Genomic DNA, 18,216 nt, shown 5'->3' on the forward strand with positions numbered 1-18,216 from the left:
TTGCAGCGACTGAGGCAGACCCATCCACCTGTGCGGTCCTCGTTTGCTACACAGCCCTGAGCACCATCCAGCCTGTCTATTGTGCATTTCCTACCTTTGGAGGTTTTGACTCTGCAGCCGTATGGCATGTCTTAGTGTATAGGCCTGTTTGTTAGCCTGATATAGAATTTTGGGTTTGACTTATGATATTCTTATATCCTTACTGATGTGTGAACAAAGACATTATGTGTTGCTTCTGCCCACAAAGCAGATGGGGTGAAAAGAGATAAGAGATGGAACTAAAGTGTTTTGGGTATGGTGGGAGTGTATGAGCATACCCTGGAAGGCTGCCTGGCGCCTCTCTCAAGCCAAGGTCAAGTGATCAGTTATTGAGCTGTAGTTCACGAAAGCTTATGCTCAAATAAATTGGTTAGTCTCTAAGGTGCCACAAGTACTCCTGTTCTTTATAAGAAACACTAAACGCCAAAGAAAAGCCTGGCTTTGGCCAGAAGACAATCTCACTCCTTACCGCTCCCATGGGATGCAAAAGAGGTGGGAGGAAGATCCCAGACTCACAACCCTCCAAAATGGAACATGACCATTAGTTGTAAGGCAGGGGTCCCCAACGTGGTGCCCGCGGGTGCAATGGCGCCCGCCGGGGCAGTTGTGTGCGCCCGCAGGACACCACGCCGCCAAAATGCCACCACCGAGTGCGGCCACTTGAGAACTGCCCGCCGAAATGCCGATGAGAAGCGTTGCCATTTCTCAGCGGTATTTCGGCGGCAAGGCTTCTTTCCACTGCCGCATTTCGGTGGCGGGCTGTTTGTCACCCGCCACTGTCTGTTGGGAATAGCAATGTGCTATTCTCACAGAAAGGTTGGGGACCATTGTTGTAAGGGGTATGACTAGGGGCATGCATTGCAGGTATATTTGGGCTGCTAAGAAGGAGGATGTGGGAATGGGAAATGGGGACACAGGCAAGGCTCTGCGGCGTCAGAGCTGGGAAGGGGGACACAGGGTAAATGTTCTGCGGCATCAGAGCTGGGAACGGAACACTGGGGAACAAATTCTGCTGGCATGTAGCGCTATGGATGTATTTGTTTGGAACTAACCCCAATAAACATCACATTGCCTGCACTTTGGACTTCTGGTCTTCTGCTTTCTGTCTGCATGACCAGAACCAGGGGAAGGGGTGAACGGAAAGCCCTCTGACAGCATGCTTTTACCGTAGGCTTTTTGTTTGTTTTAGTATCATAGCATATATCTATATATTCAGTGCAATTTACAGATGAAAAGCTGACATGAAGTCTTAGGTCTCTTCTACACAGGCACTTAAAGCATTGTCAACCCCCGTGCTGCTGAACTCGTTGGAGGCTGGGGGTACCAAATATGTCAGTGTAAACAAGGCGTGCTAGCAATAAGTTATGCCAAAGTGACTGTCAGCTGTTGGGGCACTTGTTCATCTCTTGCCTCACAGTGCTGCAGAAGCCCTGGAGTGGCTTATGGATGGACTGAAGAAGTCACAGTGTCTGTGCCAAAGAACCACAGGCTAGGATTGTGCCCCTTCATGCTGCAGTTCCTTCCTTGGGAGGGAGGAGTGCCTGGAAGGCTAAATCCTTGGGAGTAAGGCCTTTTAGGTGTGCATCTCTCACCCCATCAGGTTGCAGAGGGAAGAAGGGGATGGAGCGTGGTGCCCAGCAGGCCTGTTGCAGCCGGAAGATGTGCAGTTCCTCCAAATCGACCTGCACAAGCTCTTTTTCATCACGCTGATCGGGACGCAGGGACGGCATGCCCGTGCCACAGGCAAAGAGTTCGCCCGTGCTTACCGCATCGATTACAGCCGCAATGGGGAGCACTGGATCTCCTGGAAAGATCGGCAGGGCAGGCAGGTTGGTGCAAGGGGGGGTTTACAGGGCGACAATCCCCTCAATACAGCCTCTGGGCTTTCCACAGCAGTTGGAAAAGCCGCAGGGATTTTGAATTCCAGGGGATACAGTCCCCCTTTACCTTTGCTGCCTTCGCTAGAGCAGCTCACCTTTCTGTCAGTGCTAAACCTTGCCAAGGGCTCTGCCGCAGGGCCTGAGTCCCCGGCCTACTAGGATATGCAGCACAATTCTCTATAACTGAGCCCCAAGCACCAGCCATCACCCTCACCTGAGATTGGGTTGCCTGGCTAACCCGCAGTCCCCACCTGCATGGAGGCTCAGCCAAGACATGTTGAAATACAGATCTGACACCGTGTGCCCACCACCTTCCCATTAGCCAGGTTGTCTCCTCTCCTCACCTAAACTACAAACTGCAGAGCCATCTTTTCTGCTGTCTTGAGAGCAGCAGGCCTCCACCCAGAGTACCCTTTTCCGAGGAGGGGAGGGCATACAGAATGGGGGTGGATTGGATATGGATCAGTAGGTCAAGGGATGGGGTGGGTAGGATAGGAAGTATGCTGGATGCCTGTCTGTAAAAGAAGGGTTATACTCAGGACTGTTGGTCCTCTCAGAGCTATCATCTCAGACTCTCTTCAGACTCAAGCAGACGGTGCTACATTGGTTACACCCGGGTCATGTCTTCAAGATTTTTTTTCAACACCCATGAGAACAAGCAGCCATTTTTTTCTGTTAATGCAGCTGGGATTCAGACATAATCACATGACTCCCAGATCCTGGGCCTACTAGGCCGAGACCTTAATCCAGCTCTGGGTGGAATGCTAACTATTGCAGTGACATTCTCCATCACTGGAAATGCTCAGCAGGTCATACTGAGCTACTTTTTCTGAGACTAGAACACAGTAAACATTGATTGCCAGCTTTTGATTCTCTTGTTAATGAACGACATACATCCTGGATAGCAAAGGGTTCCTGCTGGTGTATCACCAGCCATCACGAGTCTCTTGCTGCTCCTTCATGTTGTCAGATTGTTATTATCAATAATAATAATTTTTTTAAAATTTATCATGTATTATAGCATGAACAGCCTCCAACGTGAGGGAAAAGGGGATGTCAGCTGGTGAGGCAGAGGGTTTAGGGCCCCATCATGCTGACCATTCTGGGCCAAAATCATCCTTTGTTTAAGTCTATTCACTTCACTGGACTTACACCAGAATTGAATTTCTCCCACTCTCTCCAAACTGCAGAGCTCAGCTTCTCCCAAGCCCCCCATCCTGCACACAGCAGTGAGGGGCTCTGTGATTGTGCCACCTGGTCCTTCAGGGCAGTGTTGTAGTCAGGAAGTAGTGCTTTGTTTTGCCAGCTTCTTTTTTCCAGGATCACTCTCTCCAGCTGCATTTAAGGCCATGAGTGTGTGTCCTGCTATGTCTGCAGCTGGTCACTTAAGTCATCCTCTGTTTCCAGGTGATTCAAGGCAACATTGATACATACGATGTGGTCCTGAAAGATCTTCGGCCCCCAATCATTGCCCGTTATATTCGGGTGATCCCTGTAACGGAGCTGCCCATGACTGTCTGCATGAGGGTGGAGCTCTACGGCTGCATGTGGTTTGGTAAGGACCTGTTTCCATATTCCCTTCTAGAGGGGCTACCCAGGGTCCCTGGGCTGCCTGTCCCCAGCACTGTGATGAGGACACATTGACAGCCCCACTCTTGCAGTGTGAGTGCCAGGCCCTTACGGCTCCCTGTTGACCAGTGTTTGCTCAGATCAAGAAGGAAGAGGAAACCCTCCTGTGGACAGAGAAACGGGAAGTGGCTGCGGACGTGTTTTCTCAGCTCTGTGGCCTTCTTTTCTAGATGGTTTGGCGTCCTACAGCATCCCTGAGGGAGGGACGATAGCGGCCCCAGGCTCTCCCGTCATTTACCTGAATGACTCAACCTACGATGGCTTCCAGGAGCGCAGGTGGGACTGGCGGCCCTGGTCTCTCTCTGGCACTGTGCACCTTGTCTCCTCTTTGTCCCTGAGCCTATCGCTATACTTTTTGTTCCAGAATCCCTCTGGAATCGGTCACTTTGCTAGTTGAGGGATGTGGTTGTTTTAATTCCTCTGGTGATGTGTTGGGCAGATATTGTTCCTAAAGGGCATGCAGGCCTGTAGGGCATCAGACCCAGACCCTTCTGGCTAGTGAAGGTTAGCGGGAAAGTACTGGGTCCATTGCTGGAGGCGGCGGGATGAAGTGGGTCTGCATACACCTGTTGTTATATGACCAGCTATTGTCTAGGTTTTTGCCTTCCCCTTTTGGTTAAAAGGGTGGAGAGAGTTGTGGTGACACAGCTCTCACAGTACTTGTCTGCGTCAGAGCCCTCTGACCCTTGTCAGGCTGGGTACAGACCTGGATTTGACTCCGAGGCTGCATTTATTGCGTTGGTGAGTGATCTCCTAGCAATGGACAGTGATCAGGTCTCCCTGCTTGCGCTATTAGATATGTCAGTTCCCTTTGCTACTGTCGATCACTAACATTGCTAACGCATCTGCTGCTCCATGGGGGAGTGGAGGGAACTGCTGTGAGTGGCTTTCTGCCAGGGAGGGTCCAGAGGTTGGGGCATGGTTGAGGCTCAGTCCAGGCAAGACAGAGGTAATGCTAACTACAGCCACTTCTAGGACGGAGGTTGTCTAACCACCATTGGCACCTCAGGGTTACAACTTGGGGGTCTGGCTAGACCTGCACTGGCATTGAGGAGATCAGGTGGTAGCAGTGGACAGTGGGTGGCAGCTCAATGGTCCAGCCTGGGAGGGTACACCTGCCCTTCGCAAAGAAGGCCTCTGCACATGTCAGCTCCATTGTCCCTTTGCCTCAAGTGTCTCTTCTACAGCTTTTCCCACTGCCCTTCTATCAGGGGCGGCTGTCTCAAACCGTCTGTGAGTCTCTCACACTCCCGTTCTATCAGGGGCAATCTCCTGCACAGTCTTTCAGACTCCCCTTGTATCAGGGCAACCATCATTGCCCGCATTCTCCACCAACTGTGACGGGGCACTTCACTCGCCGCTAGGATGACACCTCCTCCTGGTCACGGTGGGGAATAGCTCGCAAGGTCAGCGCCCCTTCCCGCGTTTACATGCTGTCTCTCCACCTCTCTCTCTGGGTCTGCAGCCCTTCTCTCACAGCACAAGACCTCCGGCAAGTCTATGCATTTTCCCCTTCCAGGGTACCAAAGTCTTTCAAAGTCTCTCTGCACATGAGCAGTCTCAATCACTGCCCCATGATGCCATTCCTGCAGTGGCCTGTAGGGGAACCCAGGCCCGCCCTCTACTCCAGGTTCCAGCTCAGGGATCCTCTAGCTAGCAGTCAAGGTTTGTTCCCTTCTAGACTTTACTGCCTTTCCCTGAGCCCTACCCTACCTTCCTGGTTTACCCCCCCCCCCCCGGGTTTGCTAGCCCAAAAGCACCTCCCTTCTCTCAGGGAGCTACTGCAGAGTTTCCCAACCACGCCTCTGCTTCCAATTCCCTGTCTTTATAGCCCCAGCCCAGCTCATTCCTCCTCAGCTGGGCTGCCTGACTCAGTCATGGGATTACTTAGCCACTTGATTCCCCTCAGCTGTGGCATGTGGTGTTAATTAGCCCCCTTCTCAGTCTTCATTAACTCTTTCTGGGCAAGTGTGTGGTAAACACCCCATCAGTTTGATTTAAGATATTTACTTTGGATATTTTTACCCTGTGATGTTGACAATTTCTGCTTTAATGGTTACAAAGCTTTAATTTTTTGAATCTCAACATCTGCTATCATTAAATAATTATTGTCTGATCCCCCATAATTTCCTGCAACTGTGAACATCTAAATAGATTAAAAAAATTTAAAATGCTTAAAAATAAAAATTGATATTATCCATCAAAATTTTAAAAAAAAAATCTGCCAAGCATAGTTATAACCATTGATTTTAACTTTCCAGTCATGTGAATCTTTCCACCGGGTTTCAGTTATACCAACTAGATTGAATTTATGCTCATAAACAAGCAATTCCAACTCATCTGGTTTGTTACGCAGGTTCCTAGCAGTGATGTGTAGGCAATTAATTTCTTCTCTTCATGTCTGTGTGCTTCTTGAGTAATGTTGTTCTCAAATCTCCATTTTGAGCTAAGTCCTCATATCTTCCCTCTGTTCATCCTCCCCATTTGCTATTACTATAACGCCCTCCTGACTAAGCAAGCTAGCCTGTCCTGCAGAGATTGGTTCCCCTTCTACTGAGATTGAGGCCATCCACACTGTACAGCCCCCTCTTCCTGTAGAAGAAGGACCAATGTTACTCTACTTTACCCTACACCACTTCACAGCCTGTGGTTCACTTCCAGAATGTTCTGCCTTCCTTTGCTCACGGGACAGGTACAATCTCTGAGAACATGGTTTGGACATTCTTCTTAGATTCATAGATTCATAGATATTTAGGTCAGAAGGGACCATTATGATCATCTAGTCTGACCTCCTGCACAATGCAGGCCACAGAATTTCACCCACCACTCCTAAAAAAGACCTCACACCTATATCTGTGCTATTGAAGTCCTCAAATTGTAGTTTGAAGACCTCAAGGAGCAGAGAATCCTCCAGCAAGTGACCCGTGCCCCATGCTACAGAGGAAGGCGAAAAACCTCCAGGGCCTTCCAGTCTGCCCTGGAGGAAAATTCCTTCCCGACCCCAAATATGGCGATCAGCTAAACCCTGAGCATATGGGCAAGATTCATCAGCCAGATACTACAGAAAATTCTTTCCCGGGTAACTTGGATCTTACCCCATCTAAAAACCCATCACAGGCCATTAGGCCTATTTACCATGAATATTTAATTACCAAAACCATGTTATCCCATCATACCATCTCCTCCATAAACTTATCGAGTTTAATCTTAAAGCAAGATAGATCTTTTGCCCCCACTACTTCCCTCGGAAGGCTATTCCAAAACTTCACTCCTCTGATGGTTAGAAACCTTCGCCTAATTTCTAATCTAAATTTCCTAGTGGCCAGTTTATATCCATTTGTTCTTGTGTCCACATTGGTATTGAGTTTAAATAATTCCTCTCCCTCTCTGGTATTTATCCCTCTGATATATTTATAGAGAGCAATCATATCTCCCCTCAACCTTCTTTTAGTTAGGCTAAACAAGCCAAGCTCCCTGAGTCTCCTTTCATAAGACAAGTTTTCCATTCCTCGGATCATCCTAGTAGCCCTTCTCTGTACCTGTTCCAGTTTGAATTCATCCTTCTTAAACATGGGAGACCAGAACTGCACACAGTATTCCAGGTGAGGTCTCACCAGTGCCTTATATAACGGTACTAAAACCTCCTTATCCCTACTGGAAATACCTCTCCTGATGCATCCCAAGACGACATTAGCTTTTTTCACAGCCATATCACATTGGCAGCTCATAGTCATCCTATGATCAACCAATACTCCAAGGTCCTTTTCCTCCTCCGTTACTTCTAGTTGATGCGTCCCTAGCTTATAACTAAAATTCTTGTTATTAATCCCTAAATGCATGACCTTACACTTCTCACTATTAAATTTCATCCTATTCCTATTACTCCAGTTTACAAGGTCATCCAGATCCTCCTGTAGGGTATCCCTGTCCTTCTCTAAATTAGCAATACCTCCCAGCTTTGTATCATCTGCAAACTTTATTAGCACACTCCCACTTTCTGTGCCCAGGTCAGTAATAAAAAGATTAAATAAGATTGGTCCCAAAACTGATCCTTGAGGAACTCCACTGGTAACCTCCCTCCAACTTGACAGTTCACCTTTCAGTAGGACCCGTTGTAGTCTCCCCTTTAACCAATTCCCTATCCACCTTTCAATTTTCCTATTGATGCCCATCTTATCCAATTTAACTAATAATTCCCCATGTGGCACAGTATCAAACGCCTTACTAAAATCTAAGTAAATTAGATCCACTGCGTTTCCTTTATCTAAAAAATCTGTTACTCTCTCAAAGAAGGAGATCAGGTTGGTTTGGCACGATCTACCTTTTGTAAAACCATGTTGTATTTTGTCCCATTTACCATTGACTTCAATGTCCTTAACTACCTTCTCCTTCAAAATTTTTTCCAAGACCTTGCATACTACAGATGTCAAACTAACAGGCCTATAATTACTTGGATCACTTTTTTTCCCTTTCTTAAAAACAGGAACTATGTTAGCAATTCTCCAATCATACGGTACAACCCCTGAGTTTACAGATTCATTAAAAATTCTTGCTAATGGGCTTGCAATTTCTTGTGCCAATTCTTTTAATATTCTTGGATGAAGATTATCTGGGCCCCCCGATTTAGTCCCATTAAGCTGTTTGAGTTTCGCTTCTACCTCAGATATGGTGATGTCTACCTCCATATCCTCATTCCCATTTATCATGCTACCATTATCCCTAAGATCCTCTTTAGTCTTATTAAAGACTGAGGCAAAGTATTTGTTTAGATATTGGGCCATGCCTAGATTATCCTTGACCTCCACTCCATCCTCAGTTTTTAGCGGTCCCACTTCTTCTTTCTTTGTTTTCTTCCTATTTATATGACTATAGAACCTTTTACTATTGGTTTTAATTCCCTTTGCAAGGTCCAACTCTACTTGACTTTTAGCCTGTCTCACTTTATCCCTACATATTCTGACCTCAATAAGGTAGCTTTCCTTACTGATCCCTCCCTTCTTCCACTCCCTATATGCTTTCTGCTTTTTCTTAATTACCTCTCTAAGATGCTTGCTCATCCAGCTTGGTCTACAACTCCTGCCTATGAATTTTTTCCCCTTTCTTGGGATGCAGGCTTCCGATAGCTTCTGCAGCTTTAATTTAAAATAATCCCAGGCCTCCTCTACCTTTAAACCCATAAATTCTTCAGTCCAATCCACTTCCCTAACAAATTTCCTTAATTTTTGAAAGTCAGCCCTTTTGAAATCAAAAACCCTAGTTGCAGATTTATTTTTGTTAATCCTTCCATTCAGTTTGAACTGAATTAGCTCATTAGCTTCTTCTTCAGTACCCTTCTCAGTTCCCTGCTGTTATCTATAATCTATGAGTTATCCCATGATGCAGTGTCATTAGTGCCAATATGCACCATCACCAGGGGATCCTTGACTTCAGAAGCTCATCCAATCTGAGCGTGACCTCTCGTGTGAGTTATGCCAGAGTAAAATACAACTCAGGGTAAGTACGGGTGACAGAACCGAGCCCTACATACTAGTCACCCATTAGCAGTATTGATCTGTAGCATTCACATTTACTACATTTAGAATGAGAAACAATTATCCAGTGACTTCAGCAATGAAGACTGGCAAATAAAAAGAGTCAGCCCTCTTGGTGTAGAATTATATTATCTTGCCCCTGCTTACCTTCTAGAAGTTTCTAGATTCCAGTAACCCAGTCCCCTTCCACACCCCAACAGTTCTCAATTCTCAAGTTTTATGCCTTGAAAAATGGGTTGAGAGCAGGTTTAATACAAGAAAGCCAAGCCAGTAGCAGATCTCTCACAAGAGCTTAATACTGCAGAACAAAGCTAAGCAGAGAGTGGGAAAGAGTTGCTTGCAGCTTTGTATGCATTGAGAAAGTTTCATTAGTTCACTTTCAGCAATAACAGTCCTAATTCAAACTGATCACAAGCCTTTGGAGGCACCTTTTAGGAAGCCATCCGTTAGCACACCTGTGGAGAATGTTTCTGGAGCTTCAGAAGCAGAGGCTCATAGTACAATACACCCATGCAGGCTGAGGATCCTGGTGGAGACGATGGTCACAGTAACGGTCGAATCCCCTCCAGAAAAGGGAGACTCATTTGCAGAGGAGAGACGGATATATGCTGTCAGGCTGGGAGGAGTCACTAAAGGAGATTCGCAGCTCCAAGTAGTGCTGACAGTAATGACTTGGCCAAGAGAAAAGAAGGATGATGTCCCTGGCTTATGAAGGAGCAGGACTTCTCTTTGGTAGAGGAATGGTAGTCATTCCTGAGTGCCAGAAAAAGAAATTCTCAATTACATCTCTCTCTCTCTCTCTCTCTCTCTCTCTGTGGGTTTTATATCACTGCCCATCATCGTAGTATCTGAGGGATAATAGTGAAGTCCATAGAGGATTTCATGAGGTGCACCAAGACATGCTGAGACCCAAGGCCAGAGCAATGGCTTGGCATGATCTGGGATATTGGGGTTATCATAGAAGGATGCTCATTATGTAAAAAGAGTAGCCACCGTGATCCAGGAAAGCTGTTATGTTTCCATGCTTTCCATGAAGGAGAATTCCCACTCTGGCAGAGTGGCTTTTACCACCGTGCTTAAGAACATGCTTAAGAACTGTGTCAGATCAATGATCCATCTAGCCTTGTATCCTGTCTTCCTACAGTGGTCAGTGCCAGATTCCTCAGAGGGAATGAACAGGGCAATTAACAAGTGATCCATCCCCTGTCCGCCACTCTCAGCTTCTGGCAAACAGAGGCTAGGGAAACCCAGAGCTTAGGGTTGCATCTCTGACCGTCTTGGTTAATAGCCACTGATGGACCTATCCTGGATAAACTTATATAGTTCTTTTTTGAACCCTGTAATAGTTTTGGGCTTCACAACGTCCTCTGGCAACGAGTTCCACAGGTTGACTGTGTGTTGTGTGAAGAAGTACTTCCTTATGTTTGTTTTAAACCTGCTGCCTATTAATTTCATTGAGTGACCCCTGGTTATGTGAAGGAGTAAATAACACTTCCTTATTTACTTTCTCCACACCAATCACAGTTTTACAGACCTCCATCATGTCCCCTCTTAGTCATCTCTTTTCCAAGCTGAAAAGTCCCACTCTTTTTAATCTCTCCTCATACGGAATATGTTCCATACCCTTAATAATTTTTATTGCCATTCTCTGTACCTATTCCAATTCTAATATCTTTTTTGAGATGGGGCAACCAAAACTGCTTGCAGTATTCAACTTGTGGGAGTACCATGGGTTTATATAGTGATAGTATGGTATTTTCTATCTTATTATCTATCCCTTTCCTAATGGTTCCTAACACTCTGTTAGCTTTTTAGACTGCTGCTGCACATTGGGCAGATGTTTTCAGAGAACTATCCACAATGTCTCCAAGATCTCTTTCTTGATTGGTAACAGCAAAGTTAGACATCATTTTGTATGTGTAATTGGGATTATGTTTTCAAATGTGCATTACTTTGCATTTATCAACATTGAATTGCATCTGCCATTTTGTTGCCCAGTCATTCAGTTTAGTGAGATCCCTTTGTAACTCTTCACAGTCTGCTTTGAACTTAACTATCTTGAGTAATTTTGCATTGTCTGAAATTTTGCAACCTCACTGTTCACCCCTTTTTCCAGATCATTTATGAATATGGTGAACAGCACTGGTTCTAGTACAGACCCCTGGGGGACACCACTATTTACATCTCTCCATTCTGAAAACTGACCATTTATACCTATCCTTTGTTTTCTGTTTTTTAACCAGTTACTGATCCATGAGAGGACCTTCCCTCTTATCCCATGTCTGCTTCCTTTGCTTAAGAGCCTTTGGTGAGGGCCCTTGTCAATGGCTTTCTGAAAGTCCAGGTACACTATATCCACTGGATCACCTTTGTCCACCTGTTTGTTGACCCCCTCAAAGAATTCTGATAGATTGGTGAGGCATGATTGCCCTTCACAAAAGCCATGTTGACTCTTCCCCACAAATCAAGTTAATCTATGTGTCTGATAATTCTGTTCTTTACTGTAGTTTCAACAAATTTGCCTGGTACTGAAGTTAGGCTTATTGGCCTGTAATTGCCAGAATTGCCTCTGGAGCCTTTTTTAAAAATTGGCATCACATTACCTGTCCTCCAGTCATCTGGTACAGAAGCTGATTTAAATGATAGGTTACATGCCACAGTTAGGTTAGGTTACATGCCACATGATAGGTTACATGCCACATGCCTGCAATTTTATATTTGAGTTCCTTCAGAACTGTTGGGTGAATCCCATCTGGATCTGGTGACTTATTACTGTTTAATTTATCTATTTGTTCCAAAACTTCCTCTATTGACACCTCAAACTGGGACAGTTCCTCAGATTAGTCACCTAAAAATAATGGCTCAAGTGTGGGAATCTCCCTCACAACCTCTGCAGTGAAGACTCATGAAAATAATTAATTTAGCTTCTCCACAATGGCCTTATTTTCCTTGAGTGCTCTTTTCTAACCTCGATTGTCACAGGCTCCCTGATTTTGATGTACTTAAACTTTTTTTTTGCTGTTTGTTTTTGAGCCTTTGGCTAGTTGCTCTTCAAATTCTTTTTTGCCCTTCCTAATTATACTTTTACACTTGACTTGCTCCTTTCTATTTTCCTCAGTAGGATTTAACTTCCAATTTTTAAAGGATGCCTTTTTGCCTCTAACCATTTCTTTTATTTTATTGTTTAGCTATGGTGGCACTTTTTTGGTCCTCTTACAATGTTCTTTTTAAATTTGGGGTATACATTTAATCTGAGTATCTATTATGTTTTTTAAAAGTTTCCATGCACCTTGTAGGCGTTTCACTTTGGGGACTATACCTTTTAATTTCTGTTTGTTTAACTAGCTTCCTCATTTTTGTGTAGTTCTTCTTTCTGAAGTTAAATGCTACTGTGATGGGATTCTTTGGTGTTTCCCTCAACCAGGATGTTAAATTTAATTATTATGGTCACTATTACCAAGCGGTTCAGCTATCTTGACTTCTTAGATCAGATCCTGTGCTCCACTTAGGGCTAAATCAAGAATTGCCTCTCCTCTTGTGGGTTCCAGGACTAGCTGCTCCAAGAAACAGTCATTGATGGTGTCAATAAATTTTATCTCTGCATCCTATCCTGGGACGATACGTAGCCAGTCAATATGGGGATAGTTGAAATCCTCCACTATTATTGAGTTTTCTATTTTGTATAGCATCTAATCTCTTGGAGCATTTCACAATTACCATCATTATCCTGGTCAAGCGATTGCTAGTATATCTCCACTGATATATGCTTATTATTCAAGCATGGAATTTCTGTCTCTAGAAATTCTATAGAACAATTTGATTCATTTAAGATTTTTACTTTCTTTGACTGTATGCTTTCTTTCACATATAGTGTCACGCCCCCACCAGTATGACCTACTCTGTCATTCCCATGTATTTTGTACCCTGGTATTACTGTGTCCCATTGATTATCATTGTTCCACTCATTTAATACGAGGCACTCAAGTTCACTCATCTTAGTGTTTAGACTTCTAGCATTTGTATCTTATGAAATTTGTCATCTGTCTGCCATTATGTGATGAAACTGAATGGGACTCTTTTTCATTTGACTTCTCTTCACTTCCTACCTGTGCTTTATCAACTTCCGTCCTTCCCTCCTTACTAGGATATAGAGAATCTTCCTATTATAAGACCCTGTTTTCAGTTTGTTCTAACTTTGCCAAACTTGAACAGTTCTGGCTGAAATTTTCTGTGCAGGGTGTCTGTTTCAGGCTGATTTTTTTTTTTTTTTTAAGTTTCAGGAAAAACAGTTCAGCTGCTTCCAAGAATGAAATTAAGGAAAAATACGTTGTTTTGCACATGTTAAAAACGTCTTACAGCCATTTCATTGAGAGGTTCTAGAGCTTCCATGCTGTAGAGCAGGGCATGAGATTTTGCCACTGGGTCACCCTCATGCCAGCGAAATGCCTTTTTCTGTCCGTCCCTGTGAAAACCTGCTGAAATTTGGATAAGATAAAAGGCTCTGAAAAAAATCTCAGTTTGCAAGTCCTGAATAGAGAGATGTTAAAGTCTGACAGTTCAGTTATCCAAAGAGAAAGGATAAGAATCTGTCCTCCTAATCAGATAAGATAAGAATCTGTCCTCAGGATAGCCCAGCAGTTAGGATACTTACATGGGGAGGGACATAGGGGTTCAAATCCCTGCTCCTGAGCAATCATTCAGATCTGGGTCCCCACATCGCAAGTAAGTGCCCTATCAGCTCCTCCTTCATGTCAAAGTCACAAATGGTTTTGGGTTGACTGCAAGTGCATTTTTCAGCAAATAAACTATTAGTCTGAAAAATTGCCATGGAGGTTGGTGATCCCCTTCCACGCACAGGTGAGTTCCATGCACAGATCAAGGAGACACAATCAGGCCCATACTGTTTGACACTGAAACTCTATTAAGGGTTTCCAGAACATTAGAATAGCCTGCAGGAGCGAAATGTCTGAAGTATGTTATCCTCATTCCATTGGGGCTCTTCTGTCTAAGAGGTTAACTAAGGTGCCCTGGAAAGTCCTGCCCAAATCCAAAGCCACCATCTCTCAAGAGAGTCAGAGTTTGGGTGTGTTCTGTCTACAGGCTGGATTTGGAGGTTCCTTGCTCAGGTGCACAGGGGCAGGCAAAAGACTCCCCTTTCACACGTCTGCACAAGGGTCTCCACGGTAACTGCCCTGGCCCAATCTGCCCGGTGGCGCACAGGGACTGTTTACTCCTGCTCTCCCAGGGGAGGGGAGCAGGCAGGGTCCACAAGAGCCGGTGCACCAGAGAGAACAGTCTGTGCCAGCCCAATGAGAGGAGCAGCCTTCCTGTGACAGTTTCCCCAGCACTGTCCCTGGGCAGGCAGCTCCACACGGCCCCCTCCACAGCTCAGTGGCAAAAATCCCAGGATTGAGCCCCACCTATTTGGTGGAACTGAAATGTCCCTTTTGAGAATCTCCGTTTTCTTTCTCAAGAGTTGTCCATGGCTGTGTTTTGCTCTCACTGGCAAATGGTTCAGATCAGCACACAAACTGCTGGCCTTATCCAGTGCTGGGCTTGGCCCTGCCTAAACCACTCAGCAAGAGAAAACTGCCTATTTATGTTCCTGAGCTGCTTATGTTCTGATCACAAAGGGGCTTGACAGACTCTGGAAAGACTCTGAGCCCAGTAATACCTTCTCCAATCTTTGCTTTTGCACTGGCCGCTTGGCTACATCTTCACATGCAGGATTAGAGAAAAGGGTTCTCATTGTCCCTCAAAACGGAAAAAGCTGCCGTGGGTCAAGGAGTGGCTGGGAACATTCAGGAGACAGTCGGGACTGGAACTAGGTACTCATCTCTCCAGGGTGTCGTAGGTATAATGAAATCAATCCTTTCTCAGTACCAAGAGAGGAGTAGAGGTCCGGTCAAACCCGGAAGAGTCTATGATTCTGTTCTCTCTCTTCTCTGGTGCTCTGTCTAACCATGAGCCATTTCTTGCTAGGCATTTGTATGGAGGTCTGGGCCAGCTAACAGATGGTGTACTGGGACTGGACGATTTCACACAGAGTCACCAGTACCGTGTGTGGCCAGGGTATGACTATGTCGGCTGGAAGAATGAGAGCTTCAGCACAGGTTTTGTCGAAATGGAGTTTCAGTTTGACCGGCAGAGGAACTTCACCTCTATGAAGGTACTGCAGTCTTCCCATCTCCCCAGATCTTGGCTTTGTCTGTGTGGCACACAGGGTCCCAGAGTCTCCTCGGCATTCTGGTTCTGGACTGATATCGCCATGCGTGTTCTGTTCAGTGTTTATTTCAATAAGCAGTTGCATTGCCTCTGGCTCTGTTTGTTTGTGGCCTTTAGTCTGTCGCAATGAATTACTTTATGGGCAGAAATATTTGTAGAAACAGCTAATTTGAAGCGAATTTTAGAGAATATTTTGAACTTGCAAATGCAAGTTTTCTCACTGGAAATGTGATTCTAAAAGCCACTTCCACTCAGTGAAGGTACAGAAACATACCAAGTAATATACCAGACATCCTCCGATACAGACAGGAGAAAAAGGAATCCCTAGAACAAATTGTTAAATTAAAGAGAAACAAGTTCCCAGGACAGAAGTTGTACCGCCAGGAATTCTGAAAGAACTTAGAACTTAAGAACAAAGCTGCCTAGCTGCTAAAAAATATATGCAATCGCTCATTAAAATAAGATACTATAGCACAGAATTGTAAGATAGCAAAAGTACCTACATTTAGAAAAGGAGCTGGGTTCATGCCAGGATTTATACACCAATGAGCCTTACTTCAATATCAGGAAAATTGGTTGAAACAATAATTAAAGACAGAGATATAGTGTGCCTAGATTACCATGACATGACAGAGGAAATACAGCTCCTGTTAAGGAGAGACATGCCTCTCCTGTCTCCTATGGTACTTTGAGAGTGCCAGTAAAATACTTGCTAAAAAAGGAGCAGTTTATTTGTGTTTTCAAACAGCCGTTGGGAAAGTCCCGTACAAGTTGTCATTTGTGAAAGGTGAGAGGTCAAGTTCTGTCATGAGTTAAAAACTGGCTAAGAGATAGTAAACAAACAGAAAGATTAAGCAAAAAGAAAAGGAGGACTTGTGGAACCTTAGAGACTAACAAATTTATTTGAGCATATGCTTTCGTGAGCTACAGCTCACTTCATCGGATGCATTCATAGAATCATAGAATATCAGGGTTGGAAGGGACCTCAGGGGGTCATCTAGTTCAACCCCCTGCTCAAAGCAGGACCAATCCCCAATTTTTGCCCTGGATCCCTAAATGGCCCTTTCAAGGATTGAACTCACAATCCTGACTTTAGCAGGCCAAAGCTCAAACCACTGAGCTATCCCTCAGTGGAAAATACAGTGGGGAGATTTTATACATAGACAGGTTTCAGAGTAACAGCCGTGTTAGTCTGTATTCGCAAAAAGAAAAGGAGTACTTGTGGCACCTTAGAGACTAACCAATTTATTTGAGCATGAGCTTTCGTGAGCTACAGCTCACTTCATCGGATGCATACCGTGGAAACTGCAGCAGACTTTATATATACACAGAGAATATGAAACAATACCTCCTCCCACCCCACTGTCCTGCTGGTAATAGCTTATCTAAAGTGATCATCAGGTGGGCCATTTCCAGCACAAATCCAGGTTTTCTCACCCTCCACCCCCGCACACAAATTCACTCTCCTGCTGGTGATAGCCCATCCAAAGTGACAACTCAATGTGTAAAGAGTTGTCACTTTGGATGGGCTATCACCAGCAGGAGAGTGAATTTGTGTGGGGGGGTGGAGGGTGAGAAAACCTGGATTTGTGCTGGAAATGGCCCACCTGATGATCACTTTAGATAAGCTATTACCAGCAGGACAGTGGGGTGGGAGGAGGTATTGTTTCATATTCTCTGTGTATATATAAAGTCTGCTGCAGTTTCCACGGTATGCATCCGATGAAGTGAGCTGTAGCTCACGAAAGCTCATGCTCAAATAAATTGGTTAGTCTCTAAGGTGCCACAAGTACTCCTTTTCTTTATACACAGAGAACATGAAACAATGGGTGTTACCATACACACTGTAACGAGAGTGATCACTTAAGGTGAGCTATTACCAGCAGGAGAGCGGGGGGGGGGCGGGGGGCGGGAAACGGGACTTTTGAAGTGATAATCAAGGTGGGCCATTTCCAGTAGTTGACAAGAATGTCTGAGGAACAGTGGGGAGTGAGGGGGGGAATAAACATGGGGAAATAGGTTTCAGGGTAGCAGCCGTGTTAGTCTGTATTAGCAAAAAGAAAAGGAGTACTAGTGGCACCTTAGAGACTAACCAATTTATTTGAGCATAAGCTTTCGTGAGCTACAGCTCACTTCATCGGATGCATCGGATGAAGTGAGCTGTAGCTCATGAGAGCTTATGCTCGAATAAATTGGTTAGTCTCTAAGGTGCCACTAGTACTCCATGGGGAAATAGTTTTACTTTGTGTAATGAACCATCCACTCCCAGTCTCTTTCTATCCCACCATCAACCTCAGCCTGGACCAGTCCACACAACAGATCCACTTCCTGGACACTACGGTGCTAATAAGCGATGGCCACATAAACACCACCCTATACCGGAAACCTACTGACTGCTATTCCTACCTACATGCCTCCAGCTTTCATCCAGTCCACACCACACGATCCATTGTCTACAGCCAAGCTCTACGATACAACAGCATTTGCTCCAACCCCTCAGACAGAGATAAATACCTACAAGATCTCTATCAAGCATTCTTACAACTACAATACCCACCTGCTGAAGTGAAGAAACAGATTGACAGAGCCAGAAGAGTACCCAGAAGTCACCTACTACAGGACAGGCCCAACAAAGAAAGTAACAGAACGCCACTAGCCATCACCTTCAGCCCCCAACTAAAACCTCTCCAGTGCAGCATCAAGGATCTACAACCTATCCTGAAGGACGACCCATCACTCTCACAGATCTTGGGAGACAAGCCAGTCCTTGCTTACAGACAGCCCCCCAACCTGAAGCAAATACTCACCAGCAACCACACACCACACAACAGAACCACTAACCCAGGAAACTATCCTTGCAACAAAGCCCGTTGCCAACTCTGTCCACATATCTATTCAGGGGACATCATCAT

General features: G+C 45.1%; 1 protein-coding gene across 5 annotated transcripts in view; it reads left to right on the top strand.

Annotated features, from left to right (window-relative positions):
* The window catches only part of LOC140899145 (discoidin domain-containing receptor 2-like), a 158,714-nt gene that overhangs the window by 91,893 nt on the left and 48,605 nt on the right, over positions 1–18,216 (top strand). For all 5 annotated transcript variants that reach the window (XR_012155234.1, XR_012155235.1, XM_073314065.1 and 2 more), the window contains exons 4-7: positions 1,640–1,868; positions 3,327–3,474; positions 3,719–3,824; positions 15,062–15,248. Coding sequence is in view for 3 of the 5 variants with exons in the window: in XM_073314065.1 (XP_073170166.1) it covers positions 1,640–1,868; positions 3,327–3,474; positions 3,719–3,824; positions 15,062–15,248 (670 nt within the window). In the remaining 2 variants the exon portion in view is untranslated. The remainder of the gene's footprint in view (positions 1–1,639; positions 1,869–3,326; positions 3,475–3,718; positions 3,825–15,061; positions 15,249–18,216) is intronic.

Source organism: Lepidochelys kempii, chromosome 16 (assembly GCF_965140265.1).
Source record: "Lepidochelys kempii isolate rLepKem1 chromosome 16, rLepKem1.hap2, whole genome shotgun sequence".
Lineage (NCBI taxonomy): Eukaryota > Metazoa > Chordata > Testudines > Cheloniidae > Lepidochelys > Lepidochelys kempii.